Source organism: Jaculus jaculus, chromosome 9 (assembly GCF_020740685.1).
Source record: "Jaculus jaculus isolate mJacJac1 chromosome 9, mJacJac1.mat.Y.cur, whole genome shotgun sequence".
NCBI classification, from domain to species: domain Eukaryota; kingdom Metazoa; phylum Chordata; class Mammalia; order Rodentia; family Dipodidae; genus Jaculus; species Jaculus jaculus.
The window spans coordinates 33,908,041-33,931,377 of NC_059110.1; the positions used below are offsets into that span (position 1 = coordinate 33,908,041).

Consider the following 23,337-nt stretch of genomic DNA (forward strand, 5'->3'; position numbering starts at 1 on the left):
CGCTCAGCACTCTGTTCTGTCGGTCTCCTTGGCATCGCCCAGCCCTGTGGCCCACGTGCTTCTCTGCTGAACCCTCTCTCCTTGCATCTTGGTGGCACCGGGCCACTGCAGCACATCTTCCACAGTTCTCCCAGACGTCCCCCCCCCCTCCAACCTCCACACCCACAGGACATTTTTGGGCTTGTATTGTTATTGTCCTCAAGTTTGGTCAGATTCTGGTTCCATCTTCTACCTGAAAACTAACCACATCCCCAAATCCATCCAGATCTGTCTCCTTGTCACCTCGTTTACATTCACAATGGTCCACCAGCCTTCACAGGAGGGTTCTTTGACCAACTGCATTGCCAGTAAGATCTTTCACATCATCTGGAATGTTCAAGCTTCCTGTCCCACTCAAGGTAGCATGAGGTTAATTTCTCAGTGTCTGTCTGGCGGGGAGTTCTGAAATGCAGAACATCGTGCTGTGGCCCCGATTACAGACCTTTATTTATTTGTAGTAAGGTGACATTTTATTTGGCAGATAATTTGAGTTTTTAGCAGTAGTTTCATTTTGATCTAAGCAATGTTCTTCACTGTGAGAGAATCTAAAGGACATTTTAATTGATGTCAAACTTGCTGTAATGTGTTCATGGAGTAAATTTTACATTTTCTTCTGTTGTCTCTTGAGTTATATCAACTTCTGGCTTTAAGGGACTTCAGGAGGGCTGGAGAGATGGTCCAGCAGTTAAAAGCACTGACTTGCAACATCTGATGGTCTGGCTTTAGGTCTCTGGTACACACATAAAAGCTAAGTGCTCAAAGTGGCACATGCATCTGAAGTTCATTTGCAGGAAGTCCTAGTGTGCCCATTCTCTCCTTCTGTCTCTCAAATAAAACAAATAAAAATAAATAATTGTTTTAAGGAGTAACTGAGTGTTAAGAAAATACTGGCATGTCTAGAAGTCATGGGTACTACTTGATAGCTCTTCATACCTTCCAGTGGCTGAAACATAAAATGTTTAGGGCAAAGGAACCCCTCCCTTTCACCATCTACTTGCAAAGAGATGACTGCCTGGCTTTATTTCGCTCTGTGTGGCAGGTCTTCCTTTACCTGGCGCCTTCTATCCTGGTTCATTATTGTTAAGGTAGACTGGTTTTCTTGTTGTGGAAGAAGAGACTGTTCAGGCAATCTCCTTTGTCACTTGAGTAGCTGATCAAGTCAACCTCATTGACAAGGACACTGTGGGCTGTACAACTCTTCTCTGTAGCCAACACCCTCTTCAGAAGTCTGCCTTTGCCCAGACTGAATTGTGCAAAAATCACTCCCATCCTAGTCAGCTCCATCTGGTCTTTTGCCTTTAATCTTGTAGTCCATGTATTAGATGGAATAACTTGTTTTGAGAATGCCCTATCTGCAATAAGATCTTGAGGTGTCTCATGTAAGTCAACAAGACTTACCTCCCAAGGGTGGAATGTTAACATCTCTCAAACCAACCATTCATATACCTTATATATATTTTTTTCTTTCAGAGAGTGATTTCCTATGAGAAACTTTAGTTCTAATCATTTCACTACTAAAACCTTCCTGTGACAACTGGTAAAATGTGGTAAAGACATCCTAAGGACCTTCTAGCACAAAACTCCAAGCAAACTACAAGTAGAGAATTTTCTCAGTGTGAACGAGCTCTGCTACCTCCAAAGCAGGAATGACTATATGCTCTATGATAATTTTTTTTAAAAATATTTATTTTTATTTACTTATTAGAGAGAGAGAGAATGGGCACACCAGAGCCTCTAGCCATTGCAAATGAACTCCTGATGTATGTGCCACCTTATGCATCTAGCTTATGTGGGACCTAGAGAACCGAACTTGGATCCTTAGGCTTCACAGGCAAGCACCATAACTGCTAAGCCATCTTTCCAGCCCTATGGTAATTTCTTAAGGGATACTTTTTCCCCCTCTTTTGTACATTTTAAAGAATTTCTGTCATGAAGCCATATGTTTAACAGGTATTCAATATGTTTCTTTAGTGACCTCAATAAAATCCAACTTCCAGAATACATATTTTACTATAAAAAATGAATATACATTATCTACATATAATTTGCCTTGGATTTGAATTTGACTGGGCTAATGTTAAAACAAAGAATTAACTCATCTCTCTCCCTCTCTCTATTGTATCTGTTTATGTGTAAAATTAATCTGATACTTCAGGCTTCAAAGAAATAGAATTCTTATATTTGCATATCCATCCAAGAGATATTCATTTAATGCCAAGCTTAGGGGTAGAATATTAACATTTGTGTACAGAATTGAGAAAAAAAACAACATATCATTCCTTTCCTAGTGAGCATGCGTAACATGCAAGGCATATATAAGCATAAATACATGTTCTTATCTGCACATGCATACATATTTGATATGATTACATAGAGATCAATCATTTATAGAAATGCTCAAAAATGTAGTCATTTTCACTGTCATTACACCCATGAAGCACTCAAAACACATGCTTTAGACAGAGTTACTTTTGAGAGAGCCCAAAAGAACTGTAATTGTCTCCTTGGCCCCAGGGGTCCCCAAGGCATACTCACAGGACAGCTTTCAATGTTGGTAGGTCGGTGAGGGATGATGAAAGGTAAGACATCCAACCACCCTGGGCAGTTGTTGGGTGTGTTAGTGTTGTTTTTACAACTCGTCAGCACCACAAAGTAGTGTGTTGGGATAGGAACATCAGTGCCGGCTACATGTCTACAAACATAGTTGAAAACAATTTGGTGTTATTACAAGTATCTTTTATAGCTGTAAAGAAAACCCAAGGTAAAGACATGGTAACAAGAAATGGGTAGAAAGTATAAAGTTTTATCATATAATTCTTCTTCTTCCTTGAACTGGTACAGATATTTCTAGTAGATTGATAGGTTTATCATTCTAATGGGTTGTGAAAATATTAGGATGCAAAGAAAAAACACATGGGATTCTGCGTCTTGTACTTCCTACATGTTGACTCCATACTTCACACTGGCATTTTCTGGTAGAGTATAAACTGGGATAAAGGAGCCTGGCTATGCACTGGGAGGACTTGCCTCATCCTCTAACATTCTCACTGATTCCCTCAGCTTTAACAAGAAGGTGATCACAGTGTAGACCTCTGGGGTGAATCCATACAATTGATATGGCATTGCTTGTTTCCTAGTAATAAGTATGAATGCATTTTTAAAGTTTAAGTATAAAATAAAGGAAAGTTAGTAGTTGAGTCTATTAAAAGGACTATGAACTCATATTAAGTAGCAAAAGAGTACTGATTTCAAACATGAATTCAGAGACTGTCAGAACTCGACTCTGGCATTACTACTTAGTGGGTATGGCTTTTCCACTTAGTAGATATGGATTCTATTAGACAAGTCATTTAACCTCTCTAACTAGGAGTTAGTGGAACTCGCCATAATGTTGCTTTGTACAATAACTAAAGTATATGTGACTGCTTCTAAACGTACCTACATATAGTACTCTCAAGGTGTGTGTTAGAATTATTAAGTGATATAGTGCCTGACACTACCTGCACAAGACCATCATAAGAGCAGAAAAAGATCATGACATCAGAATTAAAAGAGAGACTGATTTAGATGGGGATGCAATATGATGGAGAGTGGAGTTTCAAAGAAGAAAGTGGGGGGAGGGAGAGTATTACCATGGGATATTTTTTATAACCATGGAAGTTATTAATAAAAATTTGAAAAAAAAGAATTATTAAGTGATAAAAGGCTGAATGGATACCCATTTAAATATGAACTACTAAACAAAACACAGGCTACATATTTAGTAGTCAGAGATGTTACTTCATCAGAATGTATAAGAAGGTACAAGTTGTTGTTTTACATAATTTAGATTGAGCTATTATAGTTACTTAATCAGAAAGCATAAGCAGAAATTGTTGCTTTATGCAAATCTAGACCGAGATATTATAGTCATGTACTTTGTCCTTCCTACATGTTGATAATAAAGGGAGAAATGGATGAAATTTCTCTCTAAATCTTTTTAGCATCAAAAATAATTATTAGGCAACCTGTTAGGACCAGGTTTAGCACTAATATGTATGGTTGGGGTGAACTGACTTTCTATCTGCAATCTATTTTCATCCTCTCTTAGAAAATTCATTTATGGATTTCACACAATTCCTGTGAGGTTTACCAAGTTAAACTTAGTCTTAACTTGATCTTTTCTTCATTGATTGTTGGGTTGGCTATATTTATTGATAGAACACTGAGACACCACAGCTCCTCAGCCTCCATACTATCCCATTTTATCTTCTTGGCCCATTAGTTTATAAATTTTCCAAATAAATTTTTTTCTAGGGCTGGAGAGATGACTTAGCAGTTAAGGCACTTGCCTGCGAAGTCTAAGGACCCATGTTCTACTCTCCAGATCCCACATTAGCCAGATGCACAAAGGTGAGGCCAGCACAAGGTCACACATGTCCACTAAGTGGCACAAGTATCTGGAGATCGATTTCAGTTGCTAAGGCCCTGCCACACCAATTCTCTCTCTCTCTCTCTCTCTCTCTCTCAGATTAAAAAAAGAATTAAATTGCTACATATGCATGGAAATCTCTTGTGTTACCATTAGTATAAATTTTTCCATTTGATTTGAATAACACTATTTCCCATACTTTTAGATTATATACTGTTTGTTTAAATTTTTTAGGATTCCCCTTCATAATTTTCTATGCCTAGACCAAAAGGCCAAATTACTTACTCCATAATTTCATTGGCTGCATCAAAATGGCCATCATAATTATAATCAAATATTGGTCCACTGACCACATTCACTCCATTTCTTTCAACAGCATGTTTTATAAGAAGTACCCTATGGAAGTAATCCCACATATCTGAAAATAGAAGAATGAAGTGTTAAAAAGTGACTTTATGGACTATAGAAATATTTTCTATTATTATTGCACTTACACACCATCAAACTCTACCTTATCTAATGTCAGTGGGGACTGAATAATTCTATGAAGTAATCAGCACAATAAAAATACATAGCCCATGGGCTGGAGAGATGGCTTAGTGGTTAAAGTGCTTGCCTGCAAAGCCTAACAACCCAGGTTTGATTCCCCAGTACCCACATATAGCAAGATGCACAAAATGGTACATGTATCTGGACTTCATTTGAAGTGGTTAGAGGCCCTACAGTGCCCATTCTCTCTCTGTTTCTCTTCTGTCTATCTCTGCTTGCCAACAAATAACAATTTAAAAAAGGCCAGGCATTGTGGCTCACACCTTTAGTTCCAGCACTTGGAAGGCTGAGGTAGGGGGATCACTTTGATTTCGAGACCAGCCTGAGACTACATAGTGAATTCTAGATAAGCCTGAGCTAGATGGAGACCCTACCTTAAAAAAAAATTAAAAAAAATAGTCATGTTAGTAACCATTTGTTGCTATAGTTATAGTCTTACAATTTTTAGCTAAATATGTCTCCAAATTCCTCTGACAGTGAGTGTTAACAATGGTCAGAACACAATGCTGCCTTATAGATTGTCGTTATGGGCATATACATTTGATTATACTTAAAATATCAGGACAATGACTCTTTATATTAATAACACATTACAATAATACAACATAGTGTAGTTTGGAGTTCAGGGAGTCACTTTGACATTTTACGATTAATATTCCAGGGTGGGGAGATGGCCATCAGTAAAGAGCTCGTGCAAGCCTGAGAACCTGACTTTGTATCCCCAGCACCTACATACATGCTGGACAGGTGCGGTAGCCTGCGGCACTTGAGAGGCAGAGGCAGGAGGATCAAAGATTCAAGATCATCCTTGGCTGCATAGTGAATTTGAGGCTAGCATGAGCTACATGAGACTTTATCCCAAAAATAATAACCAAAGGGCTAGAGAGATGTCTTAGTGGTTAAGCGCTTGCCTGTGAAGCCTAAGGACCCCAGTTCAAGGCTCAATTCCCCAGGACCCACGTTAGCCAGATGGACAAGGGGGCCCACGCCTCTGGAATTCGTTTGCAGTGGCTGGAGGCCCTGGCATGCCCATTCTCTCTCTGTCTCTCTCTCTCTCTCTCTCTGCCTCTTTCACTCTCTGTCACTCTTAAGTAAGTAAGTAAGTAAGTAAGTAAATAAATAAATAAATAAATAAATAAATAAATAAATAAATAAAAATGAGCAAAAGATTTAATAATAATAATAAACAAACAAGCAAACAGAGTGATGGCTCGGTAGTTAAAGATGTTTCTTTACAGAGGCTGCTGGCTCAGATTTGATTCCCCAGTACCCACATAAAGTCGGATGCACAAAACGGCACATGTGTTTGCAGTTTGCATGCTGCAGCAAGAGGCCGTGGTATATGCCATATTCTGTTTCTCTCTCTTTTTCTCAATAAAAGTATTTTTAAAAATTAAAAATCAGCCAGGCATGGTGACACATGCCTTTACTCCCAGCACTCAGGAGACAGAGGTAGGAGAATCGCCAGGAGTTCGAGGCCACCCTGAGACCACATGGTGAGTTCCCAGTCAGCCTGAGCCAGAGTGAGACCCTACCTCGAAAACCAAAAAACTATTAAAAATCAAAACAAAACAAAGATTAGAGCTCTATGTACTCCACGCATTGCTGGGCCTAGTGACAGGTCTGGAATCGCAGCTACTCTAGAGTCTGTACAGGAAGGTGATGAATTCAAGGCCTCCTGCCTGGTCTACAGAGTAGGTTCAAGGCCAGCCTGTTCAACTTAGCAAGACACTATACAAAAATAAAAAATATATTAAAAATTGGGGCTATAGATCAGTGGTAGAGTGTTGGGGGTGGGGTAGGAGGGGCTAGATAGTACTTACTTATGAATACTTACTTTTGAATTCTTCATACATTGGGACCAAATTGCTTGTAATTAATGCATCATACTGACTATCAGAAGCTCTATTAATTGCTGTAAAACAAATGTTTTTTTTAGTAAATCTAGCCATTTAAAGTGACAGACTTGTTTTCATTAAGTCTTCTTTCTATTCTAAATCTCAAATTCTCCGCATGACAAATCTCTTAGTCAACTGTCTTTGTTTACGAACCATGTAAATAGAGCCACATACTAGGAGTAAACCCATTGTCAGAGACTGAAACTGTCAAAAAAAAAAAAAAAAAACAGTAAGGTGTGGAAATGACATTTCCTGACGAACAGATAGAAGATTTGAGTTTTTCAAAATCTCACACTGGCTTTCATATGATCCCCAGAGAGTCCTTTTTTAGAAAACAAACACGGCTTCAAGCTTGTTTGGCTGCTCCACCACAGTTCACAGCTGTTGAAGGGACAGCAAGCTGGATGGCCAGAATTCCAACCTGATTGCTGGGAACAGGAGCCCCTGCCTTCTCAGTGGGGACCTCAGCTTGGGCAGTCAACCAGAAATAATGTTTTTGTTTCTTTTGTTTATTTGTTTATTTGTCTGTTTCCTTCAGCTGCTCGTGTTGCTGTCCACAACAATCTTCAGTTTTAAAATTAAACTTAGACCTGTTGAACTTTCTCGACATCTGGGCCAGATTAGAGCTGACCTGTGGTTCCCTTAGAGATATTTATTAGTTTTTAACTAGTGCAGTGCCTCTGGCCAGCCCACAACCACTGGAAACCTCTTAGGCAACCCAAGCCTGTCGTTTTGGTGGCGAGTATATGTTTAAGGCACATGCCACATCCAGCTGATGAGAGCTTTCTAAGCTCTGGCTCTAAAAAGAGTTTTACTAACCCGGAGGGTAGAGGAAGCCGTATGTGATATTCTTGTCTGTTAAATAGAAGGAACATTTTTGGCTCTCAGAAGGAGTAACCCTGACATCAGCCCGCAGACAGTCTGGGATAGTGGGAGGAAGAGGTGATGTGTCTCCCTGTTGAGAGAAAACGAGAAAAAAAAAAAAAAAAAATTACACCCACAGCTGCGGCTCGCCCATTGCCTTTTATGGGTTGTAACTTCCCTAGGCTGTTTTTCATTTACTCTCTTCCTATTTTCTTAGTGAATCAGGTCTACGCAAGCAATGGGAATGGGTATCTTTGGCGATGTTTTCTTCTGTGGCTCCTTCTGGTAACGGGACATTGGAAGGACAAATCAAATTCAAATATACCTTGGAGAAGTAAAACCTGAATTGGGAGCAAAGAAATACTGGGAACCATTGCTAAAAATAAATAAATAAATAAAATACTTTTCAGGTTCTAACATTTCTGTGGTGATACGTTGGGCGTGCAAATAAAATTTGAGAGCAAAATGTAAACAATTTATTTTTGAGTTAGAACTATGAATTAGCTACATTGTTCTTTAGCTGGGCAAGAAATTATAATCTGCCTAAGGTGAACTCAAAAGGCTATGCAAACATACATTTGTGTTTAATATTTGAAGCAGGGTCTCTTGTAGCTCAGGATAGCCTTGAATTCATTCTGTAGCTAAGGATGACCTTGAATTCCTGTTCCTCCTGCTTCTACTGCCCAAGTGCTGGCTGGGATTACAACATCATGACACCTGATTTATGCAATTCTATGGATCAAGCCTAGAGCTTCATGAACACTAGGCAAGTATTCTACCAACCAAATTATATCTGTAGCCCCTAAGCATACTTATTCTTGCACTAAAATAAGTTTGTAGTTATGTTCATTCATCATGAAATAGCAAAACTTAAATTTTCTGTATTTATGGTCACAAAGCATTACATGGTCAACATGCTTTGATTAGCCTATGATCATGAACATGTGAACATTATGTTTTTGTTTAATCTTTCCTAGAGGCTTTAATTTATATGTTTTTTACTAACCAGGATAAAAAATTTTTTCTTTAAAAACTTGAACTAATTTATTTAAAAACAAAATTATGGCCAGGCGTGGTGGCACATGCCTTTAATCCCAGCCCTCAGGTGGCAGAGGTAGGAAGATTGCCTTGAGGTTGAGGCCAGCCTGGAACTATAGAGTGAGTTCCAGGTCAGCCTGAGCTAGAGTAAGACCCTACCTTGAAAAAAATAAGTGAAGAAATAAATAAGTAAACTTTCGTTAAATTAGGATGTCTTATCCTAATTTCCTGCATTGTACTTAAGGCAAACATGGCCTTTGAGATCAATTCACAACAGAAAAAGCAATTCAGGGCTGGAGAGATGACTTAGCAGTTAAGGCGTTTGCCTGCAAAGCCAAAGGATGCCTGTTTGACTCCCCAGGACCCACATAAGCCAGAGGCACAAGGGAGCGCATGCATCTGGAGTTCATTGGCAATAGCTGGAGGACCTGGCATACCCATTCTCTCTCCCTCCCTCTTTCTCTCTCTCAAATAAATAAATAAATTAAATGTACATATTTTTTAAAAAGAAAAGGCAATGCACACTTCATGCTATCGCCACATGCTGAGGTCTAGAACAGGTGGGCATTGAAGATAAGTCCAGCCAAACCGAGGCTGGACCCCATAACATTCTGCAATGTTCCAGTTGGGGGGCATCACACAGGAGCTGAGCAAATTTCTTATCTTTTAAAATTTTTATTATTTTTTTTTCAAGGTAGGGTCTCACTCTAGTCCAGGCTGACCTGGAATTCACTATGTAGTCTCAGGGTGCCCTCGAACTCACGGTGATCCTCCTACCTCTGCCTCCCTGAGTGCTGGGATTAAAGGCATGAGCCACCACACCTGGCAAATTTATTATCTTGATGGAACACATACCTTTATCTTTGATCCCTGTGAAAATCCCATGAAGAAGGCAGTAATAATGAAGAGTAAGTGATTATAAGAAATACTCAGAAATTGGAAAACAAATCAACAAACAGCAATCTGAATGAGTATACCAGCAAACAATGAAAACCAAGAGCCTATGGTTGGGGAGACTACAAAGCAATGTAGAGGCCCAACAAGATAGAACATGGCATCTCCTGAAGACAGAGGGGTGTACAGGACTGACTGCAAACAAGAGAGTAAGTTGAGAGCATAGCAAAGATGCCAAATAGATCACTTCCTCTCTGGAAAGTTTATGCTAGAAAGACCATCTCAGTAAAGGACACCGGGTAAGGTACAAAGAACACATGTCACATTAAAACAGAGATATTAAAACTGACACCCCCATCATGTAGGCTACAAGTCACATACACTGGATCAGATTAGAAATGTCCTCTTTTTGTAACTGAAATGAGTCGGAAAGTAAAACTAGGTATTTATAGTTGAGAGGCCACAACAAAATTTTGGCTGGTGCGCTTTTTTAATCAACCTATGGAAGGAATCCTGTAAGCTGGAGATCCCCGGCCATATGGTTTCGTGCCTTATCCTTAAAATGTAAGTGGACAGTCAAGAACTGCTATATATTGGGCGAGAGTGAAAAAGAGGAACCTAGATGAAAAAGGGAAAATACTGGTACCAGGAGAAAACTCTTAAGGCAGACGAGAGGACATGCAGCATCTGTAAAGACAGACTAGAAATCAGAAAAGAAAGGAAAGAGAGAAAAATGTCTCTGTACTAAAAATAGGACAGAGTAAGTAAAATGTTCAATGTGCTATGGAAGATGAAGTTTCAGATATTTCTCAAATTATAATTAAAAACAAATAAAGAGGAGAATGTAGGGCACCTATAAGCAAAGAAGAGTATCAGCCCAAGAATATAATATCCCATAAATTTTGTAGAAATACTAGTTCTAAACTTCTAAAGCCCACTACCCCAAGGAAGGTCAGTGAAGGGAAATAGTTGAGCAGCCTGGTGCACCCCATGGCTTCAGCAGGTAACACACCCCTTTCCTCACCAAACACTTGAGTAACCTCTTGGCAACATGGGAGCCCAGCTTGCCTAGAGCTGCATATATTCCCCTTTCCAGACAAAAAAATATGTTCCCCCTCCCCTAGTGATCATTGCTGTGATCAGTTTCTATTCAAATATATAGCAGGGGTGACATCCAGTCTGGACTGGCTTGGGGTCTATGTAAAGTAAGGCAAAGTGTGTTATCTAGGTGAACTTTTAGGGAGAATCCCCTGTTTTCCATCTCATGCCTATGAAGCATTGCGTATATCTGATTAAACCTGATGCATCACAGGAAGGAATAACTTCACTAGGGAAAAGTTATGTAACTTAAGACTGTCAAACAAAACAGAGAAGCACTCTATGTCCCCTGCCAATCCCTCCTTATGCACGTTTTCACCAGGATGCTGAGTGCTCTCCCATTCAAGTGGCCTGCCGCCCCTCTCATCAGGGCAGTCAAACCTTTACGACCACTCTACTCCTAACAGCTGCTTGATGCTTTACGTTTTGTGTGTGTCCTTTCCAAGTCTTTGATTAAGGCATCAAGAACCTGGAAGCACCCAGAGACAACTGGTTACAAAGCTGCCAGCTAAGTAGATAGACTATGAATATTTTTTTTTTATTTGAGAATGACAGACACAGAGAGAAAGACAAATAGAGGGAGAGAGAGAGAATGGGTGAGCCAGGGCTTCCAGCCACTGCAAACGAACTCCCGACGCGTGCGCCCCCTTGTGCATCTGGCTAACGTGGGACCTGGGGAACCGAGCCTCAAACCAGGATCCTTAGGCTTCACAGGCAAGCACTTAACCGCTAAGCCATCTCTCCAGCCCTGAATATTTTAATAAATATGTATGGTCTACAAAATGTACCTTCTCTTCTTCCTTTCTCAAGGAGCCCCTGGGTCATGCAGTCCACCCAAGTCAAAGATAAACCAAAGAAATATGAAGGTATTCGGGTGAAAAGCATTAGGTTAACCCTCACTATTCATTTTCTTCTCCTTCCAGAGACAGAGTCTGGAAAGCTTGTTTATACTATTTCAAAAACATGTCAGAAAAAAGTCCACACCTTTAATCCCAGCAGTCGGAAGGCGGAGGTAGGAGGATCACCATGAGTTTGAGGCCACCCTGAGACTACATAGTGAATTCCAGATTAACCTAAACCAGAGTGAAACCCTACCTCGGAAAACCAAAGAAATCTCCACCTGGCAATAAAGGAGGAAATGACTACATCATGAAATGGGGCAATGTGGAATGCTGAGGCCTGGCAGCCCCAGAATGCCTAGGAGATCAGGAGGCTGATGTGGCATAACTACATCTTCAGCACTGTATCCTAACATTCCCCCAATGCTTAGTGTGTTTTCCTTGGAGAAATATATAGTACATAAATGTAGCTACAGGACCATTTTTCCATAATATAATGAAACAAAATGCCTATTTCCAACGTTACAATTATGAAAATGTTAAGGAGGGAGGTTATTATAAATCACAAGGAGACTGTGGCTGTGAGTGCTGTGCTTAATTTAGTCAGAAAAAATGTCTGCCATATTCTCAAATTGGCATGCACATTGCCTTGAGGGAAATGGACCAGGTCTTCTGAAGACAAAAAAATCCTGAAAAAAAGAAATTGCATGCTTTCTACTAAGTAAAAATCTTGGGGTGAGGAGATGGCTCAGTAGTAAAAGGCACTTTCTTGCAAAGTCTGCCAGCCCCAGTATGATTCCCTAGTACCTGTGTAAAGACAGATACACAAAATAGCACATGCATCTGGAATTCATTTATAATGGCAAGAGGTCCTGGTGTTCCCATACTCACTCTGCCCCACCCCAAATAAATAAATAAAAATATTTAAAATAAAAAAATAGAGTGCCAGGCATGATGGCACATGTCTTTAATCCCAGCACTAGGGAGGCAGAGGTAGGAGGATCACCATGAGTTCAAGGCTACCCTGAACTACATAGTGAATTCCAGGTCAGTGTGAACCAGAGTGAGACCCTACCTCAACCCCCCCCCCCATGCTAAATAAAAATAACAAAAAAAAAATAGATGTAAAAAATCTTGAGAGGTTTTTTAACACAAGGGGGGGTGCTCATCTGGCGTTTGACAGCAATGGCTGGAGGCCCTGGTACACCAACTCTCCCTCCCTCTCTCTTTCTCTCTCTCTCTCTCTGTCTGTCTGTCTCTCTCTCTCTCTGAAAAAAAAGAAAAAAAATAATCTTGAGATTTATTTCTCACATTTCAAACTTGAACTGGCAAATAGGTGTGTATTGGGAGTAGGTAGGGCGGGGGGAGGGGTGGCCTCTGTTATGATGGTGACATGATTCAAGAGGAGCTTGATGATGGAGGGACATCGAGGTTCAGTCATGACTTCCCAGAGCCCTAGTCACATGAAGGAGAGCTGATGACTAACCTATCACTGTCCCCATATCCTCTTCCACCCAGCACTCTGCAAACAACTTCAATCCCACCACCTTAGCAGAAAACCTGAGATTTCTGAAGCCTAAGGAGAGTCACGAAAACAATAAATAGAAGAATCCAGTCAGAAACTCAAAAGAAGCAAAGGGAGCAGACAGGGCAGCGATATTTTCCTTTGCAGTCTGGCATGGGGACCGTGGTGGCTGAAATGTAAAACTGCCCTCGAGGCCTCCCGTGTTGTGATGAAGCCTCATCCCTGACCCCATCACCGGGGTGGACTGTGAGGTGTTTTAGTACAGCCCACTGGGCGCTCAGGGCTTAGTTCACTCTTGCGGCTCCCTCCCTGCTGCTGTGACAAGATGTGGCATCTGCCCTGCTTTCCCGTCATGATAAACCTCCTTTGAGACTGTAGCCAAAATAAGCTTTTCCCTTGTATCAGCTGCTTCTGGTCAGATGGCTTGTCCCAGCAACATGAAGGCAACTGCAAACAGGGACCAAAAAGAACTCGAACAACAGTTAAGCATATTTTATTAGAGTAATAGGTGCTTCTTACTCGTGGGCAAAATATGAAAGCTAAAATATCTATTTGAAGATTGAATAGCTACAATCTTTTGTTATGGTGAGGATAATCATTACATACAACTTTGATTACCTGTTTGCATGATTTCTTTTTCCACAAAGACACTTTTTTTTTCTTTTGAGGCAGGATCTTACTCTAGCCCAGGCTGACCTGAAACTCACTCTGTAGCCCACATTAGGCTCAAACAAACTCACAGCGATCCTCCTACCTCAGCCTCCTGAGTGCTGGGATTACAGCCACCACACCCAGCTTGAAAATTTTTGTTTGTACCTCAAAAAATATCTAGTAGACATATTGTTACTATTTCCAAAGACTCACAAACATGATTAGGCGATAGTTTATAAAAGCAATGATTAGATTTATAAACCAAAAGGGTTTTTTGTTTATTTGTTTGTTTGTTTTGAGGTAGGGTCTAGCTCTAGCCCAGGCTGACCTAGAATTCAATGTGTAGTCTCAGGCTGGCCTCAAACTCATGGTGATCCTCCTACATCAGCCTCCTGAGTGCTAGAATTAAACGTGTATGCAACTATGGCTAGCCCAAAAGGGTTTTTAAAATTCTCAATGATATGGAAGATACTATATATATATATATATATATATATATATATATATATATATATATATATTACATGTGTTTATTGTATTGATATGTATGTTATATAGATAGGTATTTTTCAACATGTGCAATGTTTCTCCTCAGAAGAAGGTGCCTTGATTTCATACTAAATTTACAGAGCATCTATTCTAGGCAGCAATCACAATTTTTCATCCAACAACAGAAAAACCAGCACACATGTCCCTACTGAGCAGGCCCAAAAGTAAAATCCACATAAACCATGACCAGAAGTAATGGTTTTTGAGGTAGCTGCTGTAGGACCATGATTTCAAGTCACTACCACTTCCCCAGAGCTCTTGAGAGATAACAACAAAAATTAGAACACCCACCCAAACCACAGAAAAATAAAAACTCCATGAAACTCAAAGACCAATTAGACCCATGTTCCAAAAAGTGCTTATTTAAAATTTGATTTTTTCAAACACAGAGCTCATTTACAACATTTTTATGTGAATTCAAAACATCCTTGTATATAATTTTCTTGAACCACAACACATGAACAGAGTAATTTCTGAATTAGAAAGCAGAAAATTGCTAGAATTCCATCCTGTCACTAGGAGGGGCAAAGATACAAACAGTTCTGTGGGAACAGAGAAAGGACAGGATCTTTGAGTAACAAAGAAGCTAGTTTTAAAACAATAACAAAGAAGAATTGTACTAAACTCCTAATCCGAACCCACTTATAATCTCTGTGCCTTTGGTTTCTGCCAAAGCTCATATAAATTCAGGAATGCAGGGCAGCACAGGGGAAATTCGAAAAATATAAACGTCCTCTCTAATGCCACGCAATCCCTAGTACCTACCTGGACATTTTAAAGTAAGGAACTGGAGAAATAAGATGACCTTGACTATGCTAGCCCTCTTAAAAATAAAAATAAAAGAGATTATTTTAAGCAATGTTGAAGAAAATCACAAACAAATAAACAGTGTGCCCATTAAGAAGTCACAGAGACACCAGCCTACATAGGGACTCAGGTAACTGTAAACTATTTGCCCACTCTGGGAAACAAATGTGGGCATTCTGTTAGTTGTGACCACAACTCAACCGCAGTCAGCAACAAGGCTGGCCTTCAGAACACACAAAGCTTTAATTAGCAGTGGCAGAGTGTGCGTATTTTTTCTCCAAAATTCCTGAATTGGAACATGAAGAGAAGAGAAACCGGAAACAACCATTGATTTCCTTTCATGAAGAGGTGGCACTCTTAAGCAAGAACAGCAGTAGCTAGAGTTTGTCACGAGTCTGTGCATCTAAAGTCTTAAGGTTTGCTCCACAACAGCAACTTCTTGACTAATTATCATTCTATATGGTAGTACAGGTCTGTCTTTAAAAGTCTGAATTAAAGGGAAGGTTGGGAATAGCTCATCCGATACAGTAATGAAGTCGACCGTTACAGGACAGGGCTGTTGTGCTGCAAAGACCAAAACCCTCCCCTGCCCTGAAGAGGTACTAGGACCAAATTTTGGCTGATTTGCTTTCATTTACATTTCCCTGCTTGTTAGTGAGGCTGAATTACTTAGCTCATCTTTCTCCTCTATCTGCCAGCTGAAATACTTGTCATTCCCTTGTTAATTTGTTGAAATTTACTATCTATCCTGGATGCTAATTATCTTTCCAGATACTCATCACTGCTTTGTGATTTGCAATGTAAATACAACAACCCACCATGACTATCTTTCTTAGTATAATCTTTCTTAGTACATTCATGCTAATACCATCAAATTATTTTCCTTTGGAAATTTTTTTTTTCTCACATTGTGTCCCAAGAAATTTTTTTATCCCAAAGTCATAAAGACATATATAAAGGAAAATATAGGTCCTAGTCAGTGAGTTGGACTGTCTGGCTTCAGTTTGCCTTGCTCTTAATCCCTAATGTTCCATGTTCCCCCTCCCCACTTTATCTAATTTCCACTGAAGAACTGAAAAGAGGAATTGTATTGTTTTCCACTATCCTGTATTACTTGTCTGCGCTCTAGAATGTCCACGTTTTGGACACCTTTGCTAATATAAGAAAGGGTCATGATTTGTTTCTTGCTGGTACTGAGGATTATAACCATGTAAGAATGCCACAGAAGCCAGCCATGGTGGTGCATGCCTTTAATCCAAGCACTTGGCAGGTAGAGGTAGGCAGATCTCACTGAGTTCAAGGCCAGCCAGGGACTAGAGAATTTCAGGTCAGCTTGGGCTTGAATGAGATACTTCCTTGAAAAAAAAAAAAAAAAAAGCCATGGTGTGTGGGGTGGGGGCGGGAAGGGAACTGGAATCAGAACAAGCAGCTTGCCTCCCTCCACAGAGGCCCAGGCCCCACATGGTGAGAACCTTCTTTTTACAGATGGTGGCAAATACCCAGGAGACAAGGAAAGAAATCCTAGGGCTTAGCACTAGTGCTGCTCTCACTGCTAGCCAGAGAAGCTTCTCTATGGAGACAATGGTAGACACTGAGGAGACTCAAAACTCATTGGTGTAGAAAATAAGAGGCTGTCGAGAGCTCAACACTAAAGTAGACTTCTACCATGTCCCCCCTCAGGGAACATTGTGGAAGAGGAACCAGAATGAATGTAAGAGCCACAGGGTGCGTAGGTGTACTTGGAGAGCCGTCCTCCTGCATGGACTGACTGGTGCAGTCACAACTCCATACAGTTACCAGTATTCCCACAAGGGCAGCACATTCTGAGCCCATCAACATTTTGTCACAAGGGCTGGAGGAGGACAAAGGAATAACACAATAAAGCAAGTTCTACTTTGAAAGAGGAAGGTCCTCAGGGGATGGAGAGTTGAGGAATGGGACATAAAAAGGATGAAGGGAGCTGGAGAGATGGCTTAGCAGTTAAGCGCTTGCCTGTGAAGCCTGAGGACCCCAGTTTGAGGCTTGATTCTCCAGGACCCACGTAAGCCAGATGCACAAGGTGGCGCACTCATCTGGAGTTCGGTTTGCAGTGGCTGGAGGCCCTAGTGAGCACATTCTCTCTATATATCTGCCTCTCTCTCTCTCTCTCTCTCTCTCTCTCTCTCTCTCTCTCTCTCTCTCTCTCTGTCTCTGTTGCTCTCAAATAAGTAAAAATAAACAAAAAAAATTTTAAAAGGATGAAGGGATATAAATATAAATTGCTGTTTGCCCATATATTAAAATTCTCCACTAAAATAATAGTAATCAGATATTTACTAATAGAATTTGGGTTAAGGCACTTGTCTACAAAGCTTAACAACCTAGGTTCAATTCCCCAGCACCCATGTAAAGACAGATACATAAACAATAAAGAGGCACATACCACACACATCTGGAATTGTTTGTTGTTGTTGTTGTAGTTAGTGAGACAGAGAGAGAGAGAGAGAGAGAGAGGAAATTGGCCTACCAGGCCCTCAGCCACTGCAATAGAACTACAGATGCTTGTGCCACCTTCTGGGCATGTGCAGCCTCGTGTTTGCCTCACCTTTGTGTCTAGCTGACATGGATTTGGAGAGTCAAACATGGGTCCTTCGGCGTCATAGACAAGTGCCTTAATTGCTAAGCCATCTCTCCAGCCTGCATCTGGAGTTTTGTTTGCAGGGGCTAGAAGTCCTGGCATGCCTGTTCTTTCTGTGTCTCTCTTTGCTATATCTCTCTCTTTGCTTGCAAATAAGTAAAATTTTAAAATAAAATAAAAATACTTTTTGAAAAAAAAAAGAATTCAATGGAGAAATGGCAGGGAGATCCTTATTTCTGTCCAAGGGATTGCTGATGATTACAATAAAAATAAACTAGAGAAGACATTTGAGAAATTTGCCTGCAATGGTGCTGCAATTGAACACCCAGAATATGGAGAAGTAGTTCAGCAACAAGGTGACCAGCACAAGAACATACTGCAGTTCCTAACAGACTGGACTGGCTAAGGGTGATCAGCTGAAGGCTAATGGGTCCTTAGTGCCTGGGGCTCTCTGAAGGTTAAGTGGGATTTCCTTGCAATGAGTAGAATTTCCCTTCTGTGCCTTGTCACGAGTTTAAAAACCTCACAGCTCACATCATGCAACCATTCTGGGTCTGCATTTCACTTGGACTAGTGTGACTCCTTCATGTAATAAACTGAAAAGAGACATAAGGAAAACAAAAATGTGGATTTTTTCTATCCGTATTTAGTTCTAAAAATCCATCAGCAACTTAATTTTGTGATGTGAGGAAGGGATCTAATATTCTCTTCTCAGTGGATTCCCAATTGCCCTGCCACCATTTATTCCCTATGGGAGTTTGCCAAAGCGTGGAGAGAGAAGAGGTCAAGGTCTAGATGGGCTGTCTGGAGAGACCTGTGACATAACTCATCTGTAAGTGTTACAGGGGCGCTCCATCCTCAGGAAAAGGTCAGTTCTCAATCACATGGTGCTCTGCCTTCCACAGCTTGCAGAAGATAGCAAAATGCTTGTTAAATAATCAAGAAGGTAAAAGGCCTATTTATAAACTAGCTACTGTCACCTTCTTGGTGCACTCACCATATGCTTGAGGAATTCCAACTGCACTTCTCTTGCTTCTGTTTGAAAGGCTGTCTTCTACCTGCCTTTCCACTTGGCAGTTGGCCTATGGAAACAGTCTAATTTCTCTAAACAAAACACAATGTCTTCCTCTTTTGTACTTACATAACAGCTAGAAAAGCCTTTCTGTCATAGCTACATTTTCTTAAAATCTGTGTGGAAGTGAGCTCCCATTGTGGTCTCTTCTGCCAAGCAGATTTAACTCTTACAATATTTTCCCCAGAGTGCCTAGTTCAATGGACCCAGAAGCTCACCGGCTTGGGGACCGTGTAAGAACTCCACATGGGCATCTTCATGGCTTTTGCAAATCCGTTGATGTATTCCCTGTGGTAAAGCAGACAGAGGTCCTTGTTCTGTGTAACCCTGGGCCTCCCAAATGGCAAATTTACTTCCATTGTTGCTGTTACTAAAATTAAAATAATAATAGTTGTGAAATTAGCAAATGCATCTCTGCAAATGATAATTACCACTCTCTGAGAACTTATGTGTCAGGTATTGGGACAAATACTGTAAGTCCCTCAACAAGCCTCTGAGCTAGGCATCTCTATTGCATTATGCCCCTTACAGAAGGGAGCTTTGAATAAGAAAGGTTCAAATAGTAACCCAGCTAACCAAAGGGCCAGGCTAAGATCTGAAGCCTACTTTCTTTAACTCCTTCTGTCTTAAGAGCTCAGGAGATATGTCTGAAAAGAAGAAAAAAATCCCTCAAGATCAAAAGTGCATATTTTATACCTTTTTGTTTTTATTTTATTATTTTGGTTTTTCAAGGTACGGTTTCTAGCCCAGGCTGACCTGGAATTCACTATGTAGTCTCAGGGTGGCCTTGAACTCAAGGTGATCCTCCTAACTCTGCCTCCTGAGTGCTAGGATTAAAGGCATATGCCACCACACCAGGCTCAAAAAAGTACATATTTTATAGCAAACATGATTCACTTTTACAATTGGCATAAGAAAAATATTGGAGTTATCTAAAAAGTATATGTTATGGTACAAATGTTTAGATCCTCCCCAAATTCATGCTGAAACCTGTAAGCCTCCAGCATGTGAGAAGTAAATTTCTGTTGCTAAGTCACTGTTTACAGTGTTTTCTTATATCAGCCAGAACAGCTGAAGGTAATTTATTTACTTATTTATTTATTTGTACCAGTATGCTATTAGATGTATTCAACCAACACAGATTGAAAATAGAAAAAAAATTACACCTATGTTGGGCATGTGAAACAAACTTTTTTTCTAAACCATTCTCTCCTAAACAATACAGTACAACTACTTAGCACTAATAATCTAAAGTAGATTTGAGGTCTCTGGATGTCCATAAGTTATTCCCAAATCCTATACTGTTTTCTAGAAGGGATTTGAGTATGGTCAGATTTGGGGTATCCACAAAGGGTTCTAGCACAATACTTTGCTGATAGAGGGATGACTGCATCCCCATTTTACAAATGATGAAACCAGCATAGTGACTTCAGTATGTGAATCCTTAGAAAATAATGTGTAACAATGTATGGTATTGGTGCAGGACAAGCTCTGCTGTCAACGATCTCCATGGACTCTTTAAACTATATGAGGTGCATAGAATTATTACAGCCAAGGAGACTGAGGCACAGCAAGGTTAAGTGTTTTGCCCCAGGTTGCACAGCCAAGAAGCTGAAGAAGTCAAGTCCAACCCCAGCCAGTTTGGCTGGTTTTGCATCTTAGACATGGATTAGAGGCCTGCAGATGAGGCCCTTCAAGGAATTTCCCAGTTCCGGGGAATGCTCTAACTCCAGCTAGCTACTCTCATTAGAACTGTATGTGCTGCACTGGAGAGATGCTTCAGTGGCTAAGGCATTTGCCTGCACTTTGATTCTCCAGTACCCACATAAAGCCAGATGCACAAAGTGGCACATGCATGAGGAGTTTGTTTGCAGTGTCTAGAGGCCTTGGTGTGCCCACTCTCCACCTGTCTCTCTTCTAACTCTTTGCTTGCAAATAAATAAGTAAATAATTTTTAAAACATTTAAAAAATTACTGTATATGTCTTGTTTCCTCTTATAAATTGAAATAAAATCTACATTTTAATCCTTTTGTGAGCTTATTTGGAGCCCCAGGGGCAATGTGTTTTATCAGTTCTAGGCATCAAACACTTAGTGGAGTGTGTACTGACTTACTTTCTTCTTGGGTCAGATTCAGCCTTTGATTCGCCTGCACCAGTTGAGCAGTCTACAAGATAATAGGAGAGAAGAGGGAGGAAGTAAGTCAAAGTGAGGACAAGTTTAAAAGAGTGATCAAGATTATTCCTGTGCAGTTTCTTCAGACTGAAATGTAAAAGAAAACCTGGACAATGGTCCCTTTAGCAACTAAATACTCTCTCACCAATGGAGAGTGCCTCACTTTACTCTGTGATAAGCCCACTTGTCTTGTATACTAAAATATAAATAAATTAATTAAAATGTTTTATGCTGACATGAAGTAACTTACTACTGAACAAAAATCCCAGACTAACTTGAGTTTGAATTTCAGTTGTTACTATGCAGAAATATACAGTCTCCTGCTCCCATGCCTCTGTGTGTGCAGATGCACGTGTGCACAAACAGCATTTTGCTAAGAAAGTATTGATCCTTGGGGCAAAGTGTTCTGAGCACAGTGGAATCACCCCTGGAATTGGGATGACAACATCCCGGTGTATCTCAAACTTTGATGCCTTAGGGGTTTGTAAAGTACTGATTTTGGCCAGTAGGTAGGAAACCTCCCATCAAAGTTATGTGAAACATCCTCACGCCCCTACTCTGATCTTTGCTGTGGACATCATTTTGAAGAAACTTTATTCATTAAGGTCTGATTTGGCTGGGTACTTCTTTATGTATGGATGTAATGCCATTATGAAAGTCAGAAAATGTGAGGCCATCAAGACCCTCTACAAAATGAACAATTGTTACCTGTGCCAGCAAGTATTTATTTAGCTCTATAACAACCTTTTGAACTTGGCATCAAATGTATGTGACAACTTTAGCTTGATGGACTGAAATCTCAACCCCACCAAGTGAGGTTTGCTTACAAGGGTTTACTCCTTGAATTTTGGCCCCTTGCCCTTAGACCTAGAACTTGATGACAGTCCCCTATGAGCTGGGGACTCAGCCCAGAGCATGATCTACTAAAACACGCTTCCCGGTGTCCACAGTCGGTCAGCAGCATTCACATGCCTCCTGGAGAGATTCTGCACTGTTATCCTGAGAAACACCCATGACCCTTACTATACTGAGTGTGTAAAGCCACTTACAGCCCTATATCCTCTGCTCTAAACCACCAAGCAAGGCCATCTGCTTCTGAAGAAGGATAGTGTAGGAGAGAAATCAAAGAGAGTACCAAGATTATGATTTTAAATGAGCAGAGTTAGCTTACAATAGAATTACTAAATCCTTTCCAAATATTGCCTCTGGTTTATAAGGCACATTCACACACTTAATCTTTTAAAGTATGCATAGGAACCTCTCACTTCTAGATATGGATCAGACAATCCACACATATCCCCCTTTTTTTTGGCTTTTTCAAGGTAGGGTTTCACTGTAACCCAAGCTAGCCATTAATTCACTATGCAGTCTCAGGGTGGCCTCAAACACACAGAGATCCTCCTCCCTCTGCCTCCCGAGTGCTGGGATTAAAGGTGTGCACCACCATGCCCAGCTTCATTCTTTTTTTTTTTTTTTTTTTTTTTAATGAGAGAGATAGAGAGAAAGAGAATTGGTGCACCAGGGCCTCCAGCCACTGCAATCAAACTCCAAACACTTGCACCACATTGTGCGCATGCACCATCTTGTGAGTCTGGCTTTGGTGGGTTCTGAGGAGTTGACCGGGTTCCTTAGGCTTCATAGGCAAGCACCTTAACCACTAGACAATCTCTCCAGGCCCCTCTTATTGTTTTTGTAAATGGACAAAGATGTACTTACATTCTGTAGCTGATGGCAGGAGCAGTTTAGAGTGTTTGTGGGCAACAGGGTGCTAAAACCACAAACAGATGGCTGTGACACTTCCACTGCATGAGACGGCTCATAAAATGGAACCTTAAGGAGATGGTTTAGACTACCATGGGTGCCATTGTTTGGTGCTGGAGTAATGTGTAGAAGATCTGTTGAAAAGAAACAGTTCAATGTATTCTGAAATTAAGAGGCAACAGCTCCTATGTGGGAGAAAGCAAACACCCATCGTTTCAAGACTAATAAATTCTGTTGCAATGCAGTCGCATGCTGAGGACGTGGTTCAGCTTACCTGTGTTTATCCCCAGTCTCCATCCTTGAGCCTGTCTAAACTGAAACAGGCCCCAGACATGAAACATGCAACTTCCCTGAACTTTTTCTGGTCCTCCAGGAAAAAGAAAATATTCATTGCTTAAATGATCATTTTGCCCCTTTAGTACACTTAACTTTCTAGCATAAAGAGCTAAGCCCTTGAACTGAAGCAATGGCTCAAAGGGTAAGAGCTAAGAGCACTTGCCACACAATCATGAGGGCCTGAGGGGGCCAGAGATGGTCTGAGTTTGATCCTT

The 23,337-nt window shown here is 40.6% G+C and overlaps 1 protein-coding gene across 1 annotated transcript in view; it reads right to left on the bottom strand.

Moving 5' to 3' along the window:
• Positions 1–23,337, bottom strand: part of Enpp3 (ectonucleotide pyrophosphatase/phosphodiesterase 3) — a 135,221-nt gene that overhangs the window by 4,993 nt on the left and 106,891 nt on the right. The window contains exons 19-25 of the mRNA XM_004651200.3: positions 22,742–22,920; positions 20,966–21,017; positions 19,070–19,221; positions 7,717–7,852; positions 6,837–6,914; positions 4,736–4,868; positions 2,575–2,731 (exon numbers count right to left, since the gene is read on the bottom strand). Coding sequence (XP_004651257.2) covers positions 2,575–2,731; positions 4,736–4,868; positions 6,837–6,914; positions 7,717–7,852; positions 19,070–19,221; positions 20,966–21,017; positions 22,742–22,920 — 887 coding nt within the window. The remainder of the gene's footprint in view (positions 1–2,574; positions 2,732–4,735; positions 4,869–6,836; positions 6,915–7,716; positions 7,853–19,069; positions 19,222–20,965; positions 21,018–22,741; positions 22,921–23,337) is intronic.